This window comes from Calonectris borealis, chromosome 22 (assembly GCF_964195595.1).
Source record: "Calonectris borealis chromosome 22, bCalBor7.hap1.2, whole genome shotgun sequence".
In the NCBI taxonomy this organism is placed as follows: Eukaryota; Metazoa; Chordata; class Aves; order Procellariiformes; family Procellariidae; genus Calonectris; species Calonectris borealis.
Genome location: NC_134333.1, coordinates 6565183 through 6576758, shown reverse-complemented (window position 1 = coordinate 6576758; position 11576 = coordinate 6565183). Strand labels below are relative to the sequence as shown.

The window sequence follows — 11576 nt, the reverse complement described above, 5'->3', positions numbered from 1 at the left end:
TGCCTGCACCTGCCTGAGGACAAGAATGGCACGAACTTAATTCAATGCACTTGGACTGAATTTCCCTGCTGACTGCAAGAAGGTGCTGCTCGTCCTGAAACCATTGCCGTGATGTTAACTCCGGGCACCGAGTAACAGATAAGGGGATGCTCTGGGTATTGAAATCCCTGTTTGGATTAAGACAAGAAGCAGGCAGGGGTGTTTGAGAGCTGAGCAGCCCCAGGGCTCCGGCTGCCCCATCACCGCAGGCTGTGACCCAGGAGCGATGGGTGCAGCAGCCCGAATCCATGCTCGGGCGTGCGGGGAGAGGAGAGGCTGGAGCTGGAGCCACCAGAGGGAGCAGAAACTCCTTCAGTCGGGGAGCGAGCCGGGGAGAGGAGGATGAAACCGGGGATGCTCTGGTTTCCCGTGGGGATTTTTCCTGGCCCTCAGGTTAAACACGAGCAGATGCTCTTGTTCGATCAGGGCTTTCCACCTCCCTCCTGCAAGTGCTTCTGCTGCAAACTGCACTCGCAGACCGGGCAGCCCTTCTTGTGCAAAACAAGGAGGAAAAAGCAACAAGTAAAACCTAATCCAAACAGCTTTTGAGCCCCTGAAGTCACAGCAGCAGAACAGGGACACAGATCCCAGCAGCCTAAAAGGAAAATCAATTGACACTCTCTACCAAGCCACCCTCCAGCCTCACGCTCCTGCCTTTAGCTGCAACTTATCAATTCTCATTTAGGTTTATTAAAATCCCCTTCGGGGGCTGGGCAAAGAAAGCGAGTCAAGATGTACACAGATAAATCATGGCTCGAGGGTGATCTCCTGTTTTATGCCATCCAGACACGTTTCCAGGCAAACACCAACGGGCAAAGCCAGGACATGGCAGTTCCACAGGCACAGTCCTGGGACGGGCAGGGTCAGGACTAAGCCAGACACGGCTGGACACCCCGACTTGTGCTTTCCCTTTGGGAGCTTAGGCAGACAAGGAGAGGGGAGCGACGATGAAACTTCCCCTGGGATTCCCTTGGTGGGGTTGAGGGGCCCAAGGGGCCCGAGGGGGAGGGTCTGCGGTGCTCCAGCCCTGGGTGCAGCAGGGATGCTGCTGTAGGACCCAGAGCAGGGGACAGGGCAGGGAAGGGGCATCGGGCAGAGATCAGGGTGCAGCATCGCAGCGCTCCCCTTCGAAGGGGCTAAAGGAGCAGGAGGGGGAGAAGAGGGAGACAAAGATGCCCGGGGAGGAAACCCCCAACCCAAAGAAGACAAGGATGCAGAGAGGGGGATGGATCCAGCTCTCGTCTGGAAGCACAGGGCAGGCATCACTGAGCAGAGCCGGGGGTGGACCAGGCTGGATTGGGCCAGCGCTGCTCTAAGAAGGAGTGGGTGGCACAGAGCAGCAACCGGGGATCGGCGAGAGCAGCACTGACCTGAGGCTCACGGGGACCTGCGTGGGAGGGGACAGGGACCTGCCAGCAGTCCAGGGCAAACACCGACCTTGCGGGCTGGTTTTGGGAGCAGGTGGGGGGGCTGGGAGCAAGGATGAGTTAGGTGCAGCTCCGCAGGGCCTTAGGGGTCAGCCCCCGCCTGGGGGTGGCACGGGGGTGGGTGCGGGCACCCGTGGCAGGGCAGAGGGGGGGTGCACACGCGTGGGGAAGGGGTGGGCAGCCTGGGTGAGCGTGGAGGGGGAGGAAGGCGGTCCTGGGGGGAGGCTGGAAGGGGGTGGAGTTGCTGTTTTTACTTTGAACACAGTGAAGACTTCAGCTTGGAACTTGCATTTGTGGAGCTCCCCGCCGGCAGGAATCAGGTCTCCCTCCTGCGGGAGAGCCCCGGGGGAACGGGCTGCGTCGTTCCGCTGCCCTGCGCTTCGGGGTGGCAGCTTCGGGGCAGTGGCGAGGGCAGGAGGCATGGGGCGATCTTCGGCTGTCTTCCTCTCCTCCGCGCCCCCTTCGCCTTTTCTCTCTCTCTCTTTTTGCTTGTTTGGGGGTTTGTGCTAGCGCTGCCTGCGCCAGGAGGGATCCGGGAGCGAGCCATCCCTCGGCTGCACGAATTGGCTTCCCACCTGCTCACAGCCTCGAGGAAGTTTCCCCTCCATCCGAGGTGTTGTGAGAAGAAGAAAGGCAGGAGGTGGCTCGGAGCCCGCCGGCCCGTGGCGCCGAGCCCTGGCATGTGAGGGGTGGGCAGGGGGACAGCAAGCTTTCCTCTTGCCTTCCCTGGAGATTTGGGATCACGCGTAGACCATGAATGGATCCCTTTTCAACCAGACTCTCCTAGAGCAGGGAGCTTACCCCAACAGGACCCAGGGCTTGGGGATGCTCATGGCCTGCTGCAATGGGACCGGCTCGGTGCTGGCGACTGACGGCGGCTCCTCGGTCCTGGCGCCCGATGAGAGGAGCCTTTACATCACGCGGGTGGTGCAGATCGCTGTCCTCTGTGTCCTCTCCTTGACTGTCATGTTCGGCATCTTCTTTTTGGGCTGCAACTTGCTCATCAAGTCGGAAAGCATGATTAACTTTCTGGTAAAGGACCGAAGACCTTCCAAGGATGTGGGAGCTGCAATCATGGGACTTTACTGAAGCCACCGGGCTTTTGTAGGCAAGTGAACTGTCTGGACCTGGTGCTGAGATGCAGATTCCCATGTGTTTGGGGCAGCTGGGGGGGGACTGGAAAGGGGGGAGGGTCCTTTTAATGTGTCTGTGTCCATGGGAAAGCAAACCTGCGCTTCCCAGTCAACAAACTCTGTCGTGATGCATGGGGAAATCTCCCCAGAGTTGTATGAAGCACAGTAAATGACCAGCATCGTGTTGCATGCAGAAATGGCTTAAGTTTTGCATGAAACTTGCAGAAACAGTGATAATGTGCAGATCTGGACTCTTTTCTGCTGTTACCTTGGATACCGCTACCTGGGATTTAGGGCTAAAAAAAAAAAAAAGGCAAAAAAAAAAGGCAAATAACTCACTACTAAAAGAAAACAAAAAAACAAGCTAAAGGGAAAGCAAAATGCATGGCATGGACCACATCTTTGACCATGGGGCAGGGGAAGGGAAGTGCCGTGTGGGTCTTACAACAAAGTCTGCATGCTACAAAATGTGTCAGTCTGTTTGTATTTCGGACCTCAAGCATGCATCTTCTGGTAGAGTTTTGTAATGGGGAAAGCATGTTCTTCCTTATTTTTCTGAGCTATCCTGTTAAATAAACTGGTACTTTCTTCTTTCACGCTATACTGAAGGAAGAAAAGAACCTAGATAAATACAAAAAACCACTCCAACCCCAAAACAAAAGCATGCTTGTTTTTGTACACAACAGCCCTTTTTTCAAGTGCTATATTGTTACAGTCCTTGAGGTTTTTGTAGTTTTTTGAAAACTGGTGAACATTCAGGAAGAAAAGAACCTGTTTCAAAAGAATTTTGTGTTGCCTTCATTTTCTTTCTCTGTGTGTGCGGAGTTCAGGTATTTCAATCCTAGTTCCAGATATAATCATATCACCTTCCATTTGAACTCTAATTAGAGATATTTCTTTAAAGCAGAAGCTACCATACATTTTTCACAGGCAAGTATCAGTTAGCACTAGCAAATAAATTCATCAGGCTTGTGTTAAATAAATACCTGCACAGTACTGAGGCAGATTCATAAAGATGAACCGAGCACCTCTTGCAAAGCAAGATTTCAGCCTCCGAGTTAAAATCTCCAGCTCCTCTGATCCTGATGAGCTGTCAAAATTAAATTATGTGAGAGGAGGAGGACTCCTGACCTTTGTTCTGTGATGGAATTACAGCTCTGTCTGTGGGTGTGAGATGGAAATAATTTGAGTTTTGTTGCGCCAACAATATTCCTGCTGGGTCCACTTCTGTAGTGGGAAAGCAATCCTGGATACTGGAGGAGCTGATGATCTGGTCTGCTTAGATGTAAATCCAGAAGAACAGCTCTCTGCCTTTCCCAGAAGGAGGAACAAGATTAGAATACGTTTTGTAATTAATCAATATTTGCTGAGCACCTTCTTCAAGGTTCCCACAGGGTATCGGTGGACTAAACCCGATGCAGAGCAAGATTAGTGCAGCGCTGTCACTGGTTGCTCCCACTAACCTGTTGTCTGTAACACCTTAAAAGCACAAAGACAACATGGCAGCAGGACCAGAATTTGGAATTCAAAGCTCTGAAATGTCCTGTTGGTGCCAGTGAAATGGCTGAACAGGCAGGGCTCTGATTTTTATGAGCAGCTTGTAGGTCTGCATACCTGAGCAGCCTTCTCAGCACGAAAGGTTTGCTGCCCTGCTGGCAGATGTAAAAGTGGCTTCACACAGCAGCGTGAAAGGGGGTTTTGGTCCCTGCTGCCAAAGGGGGTGTCATGGCCATTGATCTCTTTGCATATGAGTGCAAACCGTTCCCACTGTGGGAGCACAGCCTGGTCACGACATCAGGGTGAGATGCAAATAACCCCAATGATAACCCAGCTCTGCAAACACTTAGGAGTGTACTTGCATGTAAACCTGAATGTGCAACTGCATCTTCAGGTCGCTGTGCTATCACAGGACAGCCCAGATGTACTCGCTGAACTCCCATCCAGCTTCTGCTTTAAGCTGGCATTTGGTCCCTCTTGCCAATCCATCCACCAGCCGTGGCCCCAGCACAAGGGAGAATTCCGAGATGACGGAAGAAACCTTCCAGTGTTAGCAATGCAGGCACAGGAAAAGTTGCTAATCCAAAAAAAGTATCAAAATCACCTTAACTCTGACCTGCAGCAATGCCCTGAGTGAAGAAGCTGATCAAATTATCATCTCAGCTGTCCCTACCTGCCTTGCTCTGCTAGGGGCCATGAGAGCTGCTGTGTGTGTTGAGGGGTCCTGCTGCCCAGGGGAAACATGGCTTTGCAATCCCACATAGCTACCAACTCACCAAGTGTCCTTGGAGGCCACATCCAGGAGTGGGGTGTGGGGGTCTTCGTCCCTTTTGTGCTGTGGAGTCTTCCAGAGGAAAGGAGAAAAGTCAACCACAGTAGGGTCATGTATACATGAGGTGGAGGAGCAATGTAATACCCCAGAAAGCAGAACTGGGCACCTGATGAGACAGATGGAGCTTGCTCAGGAGTCAATTAGAGAGGGAAGACTTTCCACATGGCCCTTTGGGGCAAGAGCCCAACTTTACATTGGCTTATTCATCCTCTAGTTGTGCTGTGTCTCTTTCCTGACCATAAGGGCTATGTCTTCATTACCAGGTCGTGTGGACCAACAGAAGAGGGTCTGCAGAGTGAAGCAGTTGGTGGGCACCATCCACATTTGCCATACTACAGGGCATGTGTCCTCATGGGGTACTGGGCTTCTGTCTTGCTTGCAGTGGGTTTAAGACACTTGCACACAAATCCCCATCTCGTTAGGTTCCCAATAAAAGGCTGATTACCCCACTGAGAGGAGGAATTTGGGGAAAAGAAGATCTCTGGAGGATTGATGCCAGCACTGAGACAGCAAGGGAGACCAGAAGGAAGGTAACGGAGGGCTGGTATGGTGAGGGAACCCCTTGGGTTAGAGATTTGGGGTCTAAAGACCCGCTTGAGGTGAAGTCATGGTTGCTGCTTTAATTGCTCTGATTCCTTCCCATCCTGTTTGCACAGAGCAGATGCCAGTGCAGGTCATGCCTGGTGGAAGGGAGGGTGCTGAGGGCACCATGATGCTCCCCAGATCTCAGGGGAAGAGCTGCCATTTCAGACCCTGAAAACCCAGCTGCCCTGCCCCAGAGGCATAAGTCCTGCAGCCAGAGGATGAGGTGGTTACTCCAGGGCTTGTGTAAGGAAAGCAGACCATAATGGCTCTTTCTGCTGCCTTTCCCCACAAATAGCTGTGATTTTCATCTCACGCCTACTCATTTAGCTTAAGCTTGCAAGTGGGTACTGGCTCCTAAGAAAATTTAAGCAGGTTTTTTTTTAACGAGGCTGGTTTAATGTTATTTTGATTTAATTTTTTTAATGTTGCTTGTAGCATGTTAGCTTTCAGAACGTCACTGGGGTGCCAGGAGCTGTACGAGTATGACTGAGAGACACTGCTGGCTATAAAGTACAGCAGAGAGACAGGGAGAGAAGGAACATGCTTAGGTGGATCATCACATCAGTGGTAGAGCGAGGATCAGCCGTGGAGTCTCATTTAAAATCATCTTCTAGCAGTGGAATACAAGATACCAATGCAATCCTGTGGGACGGGGCACATTGGTCTGAGCCACTGGTCCATCTAGTCTGCATACCTTCTCTGAAAACAATCATGATTTTAGGCAGCACATGGTCAGCCAAGTTATCCTGCTAATGGGGAACTGCTTCTTGACCCTCACCAAGAGCAACCTGCACTGGACCTTCACAATCCTTCAGGAACAGCTCTCTGTCTCTGGGCTGGTCGCCAATTGCTGCAACTCCGTTCCAGCTAGAATTTCTTATTTCTAGACAAGGAGCAGGGAAGCAGCAGAGAAAGGCAAGTGTGAGAGCATTTCCCCCTCCTGAGCAGCCTGCCTGCAAACAGAAATCCTCTACCTCTGTAATCACTGATTTTACAATTGGAGAAATAAAGAGGTGGCTTGACCCACCTGAGAAAACCCAGCAACCCTGGTCATACAGTCCTGCCTGCAGAGGCGAAAAACCCAAACCAAGACCCAAACGATACCCACCTCCTTCTCCCTGCCCTGGCAGTCTTGGCTGAGGACAATGAAAGAGTTAAACAAGATGAGACAAACAGATTAGCGGGGAGGGAGGATCCCAACCTGAGCCTGGCACCAGATGTACTGGAGCGCGTGCACCAAACATACACAGTATTTAATAATTCCTGAGAATTGCCATGGTAATGAAGCGCAGAGTCAGGTTGTTATGGTAACAGCTTTTTTTTTTAGGCAGGGAGGCATTACCCAGGTTGTAACCTCAATCCAGACTGAACACGTTTCTGAGAGCCCAAAAAATAAAAAAGAAGTAAAATAAAATCAAATTAGATAAGTAGCAGTTTCCTGTCTCTCGTCTGGCAGTTCTGGGCTTGTTCTGTAGGTAGGTGGAGGGAACCAGGTTGTTCCAGACACACATTGCCCTGAAAAGCCTGGGGAATAGCTGGAGCAGTTCTCTGCAGGTCCAAAACCGACTGCTGATGGGGGTGAGGGGCTGGACCCCTCTCACGGGTGGGTCTGGGATGCTCCGCCACCACCTGGTTTCCCTGCCAGACCTCTGGCCTGGCTTCAGGCGAGTCCCCAGCTGGCTAACGGGAAGGACACGTGTCTCTCCAAGTGTATATGCACAAGAGAGCAGTCATGGACAAGCCCTCATCCCAGCCGAGCCCACAGAAGGATGCTGTGATCCCAGTTCACAGCCTGCCTACCGTTACCTGCATCCCAAGCGATGAAGGTCCCAAAGCTGGTCTCCAAGATAAGGCAGGCAGTTTAGGGTTGGAAAGGAGGTAACAGATGACTTTTCCTGAAGCCGCATGACAGATCTAAGAAGAAAACACAGGTTTCCTGAGCTCTGGCAAGGCCTCCAGGCTGCTGTGCTCCCCAAAGGGGCACCTATCAAGCAAGAATGGAAACCTCCTGTGTCCCCCTCCTGTCCTCCCATCAATGGACAAAAAGCCACTTCCATCTCCCCTCCCAAGCCATCCCCTCCAGCAAGTGTATCAGGTTTGTCCAGCTGATCCTCATATTGAATTTTAATTTAATGCTGGTTAAATCAGCAGCTTTGTGAGCCCGTTTTCTAGTAAGGAAGCTGAGGCAGTGCATGTAGGGGCTCACTTAGCAGAGAGATGGCTTGAAATATGCAGTGCAATTACTCAGGAACCTGGGTCCATAAATCCCCACTGCAGCTCCGCGTGGTTCTCTTGTATCGGCTGTGTGAGAGCCATTAGCCTCCAGACGAAGCCTCTGTAGTCCATTAGCTCTGCCAGAGAGGGACAAGTTGATCCCATGAGAGTCAGGTACTCAAGGGAGAACTGAGGCCGAACGATGACAGAATTAAAGAGCCAGCATTGCCTCACAGCTTCGGAGACTTTGCCTACCAGTTTCTCTGTTTGAAAGGGAAACGTCTCCCAGTTTCTGTGTCTTCCCAGCTGCTTTGCTGCTGTGGCTGCCGATGGCATTTTGGCCTGGAATTCCTCAGATCCCCCGTCCTGCCCTGGCCCCGTGCTTGAGCCTGCTGGAGTGGCTAGCCTGGCACAGGGCTTGCTCCCTACTGAGGTGTGCAGAGCACCTGGCACCCACCACAAAACCTGGGGCACAGAAAGCTCCTCACTTCCAAATAAGTGTGGGTTGTTCCTCTCGCTCTTTGCCAAATCAGAGCTGTTATGGGATTGTGTGAGCATTTAGAGTCCTCGGTATAAAACATGGATCTTACAGCTCCATCTGTACTAGGAAAATGAACAGCGCCAGGAATGTTCCTGGGCACTGGAACTTGACTGATGATCCTGTTAACTTGTGAGAATGGTTCTTGGTATGGTTCAGACCTGTGCCAACAACCTGACCCAAACTGTCCCTGGGCAGTGGCAAAATGACAGAGTTAACAGACCACATTCAGGGCATTGCTTTGGACTGTGCTGACTGTGCGGGGTGAGTATCTCATTAGATTTGATGGATTTACACACAAGTGTAGATGTCTTTAAAGCATGTTTGGCTTTCTGAATCCAACTTGGTTTTCTCAAGTATGAATGAGGGATTGGAAACCCCTGGTTTTAGTCCTGGAGAATACATCTTTGCAAAAACAGTGAACACAGGGAAGCACAAAACATCCCCAACAGCCTTGACAACTGCCTGTTCCATGGTGTTGGATACATCTTTGGGTTCACACTAGTTCCCCCATTAAGATGACAGCCAAGCAATTTCCCAGCAGCCTGGTCAAGTTTGCTTTCCTCTGATTTTAGAGACAGGCAATTTCTTGGACTTGTTTGTTCCATGAGCACATGATTATGGAAAATTCAGCTAAGAGAAAATCAGAATGTTGCCAACAATCAGTATGGTTTGGCACATCCCCGAAGATATCACTGTCAACGTGCTGGGAAGTGGTGGGGGCACTGGCAACGCTCACAGACATGAACACGTATCTAAAGTGACTGTCTCGGATCTGAAAAACACTGCTCATCTACATGTATTTCAGGTTGTAAGTATAACAGAAGTCTAGCTTCAGAGATGCCTTTGCAGCTCTCATCCTTCCTACAAGCTCATTAGTGTGGATGACATTTTCACATCATTAATTTAAGGCAGGTTAATAAACAACAAAGCAAAAATGTCTTTTTAATGACAAAGATTTTAGCACAGTAGTGCAAGAAGCTGAGAGATGGGTCTGCGTGGTAATCTTGGCTGCAGGTCACAGATGACTTCAAGGTGAAGGCAACAGTTTTGGCACTCTTTGTCAGGCTATGGTATTCAGCTGGTCAGGATCATGAGTCCTGGCCATGGCAAAGTGCTCTCTGTTGGGGTGCAGTCAGGGAGCAGCTATTAAATCAAACAAGTTTCCTATTTTTGAGTTAATGAGACCTGTCTGAACATTGCTTCTCAGATGAATAGGGTTCTCCTGTCCCAGTGACAACCTTTGAAGATATCACCTCTGCAGGTGGATTTACTCTCCTAGCAAGGAGCTGTGAGAGTAGAGGACACAGCACCAGAACCTCTTGTCAGATTTGCCTTTTCTTTCCATGTGGGCTCACTGGCTGTTTATGATTTATGAAGCACAAGCTGTGCCTTGCTGATGTGTGCCTTTGGTGAACGCCACCACTTTTGGTTTTGCTCCGAGTGACTCTAGGGAGAAAGGAGACAAGATCCATCCTTCCTGTGATGCTCCAGTTCTTTTGAAAGGGTCCAATACTGCGAGAACATGAATTATCACCTCATTCTAACTGTGGATATGACACTGGGAGTGGAGATGATCAAGCAATAATCAACAAAAGGCAGGAGAAACATCTACCCTGTGGCAGCAGGCAACTAGAGTGACCTTTCTGGAAAAGGGGCTGGAACTGCAGAGCTATACAACTCTGCTTCTTCATTGAAGAGCCAGTTTTGTTACCTTAGTGTGTCTGTTGGTATTTTTCGAGGCTGGTACACAAGCGTGGGTGTGAGGATGGATGCAGGTGCTTGTGCAGAACATTGCATCTTTCAGGAAAACAAGATGTGCATGAAAGCAAGCTCAGGGCACTGTTCCCTTTCCATGACAGCTGCCTGGCTGGTGCTGGATGCTGGCTCTCTGCCCTGGCATGGCTCAAGCTTTCATGCATGGGGAGTTAAATCCAGAGCCATCCTTTCTGGCAGGCCCCACAAATGTTCACATCTTACAGGTTTCTGTGCAGCTGTGAGTACTCCCCTCTTGCCTCACTGAGTCCCCAAATGCAGGTTTAATAGGACAAGACAGCTGAAGAAGCAGGCAAAATGTAATTAGGCTTTAATTAGCTAAGTTCATTCTCTCAAATAATTGAAAATCGGACTAATTGGTTGCAATGAATTCCCAGTACAGCCAGCCATCCAGCTTGGTGTGTGCTATGCCAGCTGCCTCACCACTGCACAAGGACCAGCCTGGAAACTGAACATTACTACCCGCTGACCTGCAAGACTCTGCAGGGCCCAGTTCCTCATCTCCAGAGGGACCTTAAAACCCCTAAACTGCCCAGGCTGCAGTGAGGGTGGTTTAGCGACCCATGTACACAGCAAGGCTCCTTGTTCTTCATCCCACACTTCACAAACCGGGGAGCCAGTGGGTCACTAAACCTCACACACCCAGGCAGGAGAATGCCAGCAATCCTCGTGTGATGGGACCTACTCTGGGCCACCTGCAGCATGCCAGAGGATTTCAGCTGTTAAGGACAATAGGTTTAATCTTCACTTGCCTCCATCATGATTACAGCATGCAGGCAGCTGGCTGGCCTCAAAGACTGGCTGCATATGGTCAGTGCTGAATCAACTGTGCTGGTTGCCCCTTCTCCTGTCTCTGCTGCTCAGTCTGTCTCAGCTGGTGGGTTTCCAGAAGCTTTGTTTCATGATCAGGGCTGCCCTGGGCTGACGGAAATCTCGAGGGTACATGTTGGAGTTGGCAGTGACACTTCTAGATCTGCCTTGGCAATGCTTTCTGGTAGAAAACCATAGATTTAGTAGCCTCTGGCTGTAGTGGAGCTACCTTCTACGGGACGAAACTGAACATCTCCACCATGAACGTGACAAGGCAAAGCGAAGCAATCATTCTGGCTGAGGAGCTTCAGGAAATAGGTTGCTTTGCCCAGGTGCACACAATTTTTCTAGCAAGTCCCTTGTGAGACTCCAAATCCCTGTGGAATGCATCCACATTCATGGAGCGAAGACTTGGTATTTGGTACAGACAGCAGTTTCCCAGTGGCCAGGGATGGTTCAAAGAGGTTACACAGGTAGGACCAAACATGAAGTTCCTTTCACCGCAGTGCTTGGAGGATCAGGCCTAAAAAAATGCTGGACTTATTCTGCATCCTTGGCTCAAGTTTCCCTTCTCTCCCACTGCTAGGCAGCATGCTGTGTGCCAGGTGGCTGCATTTCATTACGGAGTTTATAAAGTGCCTGGGGAAACAAGGCATGGGGGGATGAAAAATTACGCACACATTTCACTCAGCGCTGACTGTTCGTCATCTCGTTGTACAGAAATG

At 50.5% G+C, this 11576-nt stretch overlaps 1 protein-coding gene across 1 annotated transcript; it reads left to right on the top strand.

Moving 5' to 3' along the window:
• The first annotated feature begins 2219 nt into the window (after nucleotides 1-2219).
• LOC142091789 (reprimo-like protein) lies at nucleotides 2220-2555 on the top strand. Its single transcript, XM_075171145.1, has one exon. It carries the CDS (start codon nucleotides 2220-2222, stop codon nucleotides 2553-2555), a length of 336 nt encoding a protein of 111 aa, XP_075027246.1.
• The last annotated feature ends 9021 nt before the right edge of the window (nucleotides 2556-11576 follow it).

Coding starts and splice junctions, on each gene's coding strand:
- LOC142091789 (XM_075171145.1), top strand. CDS start 2,220: ATGAATGGATCCCTTTTCAACCAGACTCTCCTAGAGCAGGGAGCTTAC.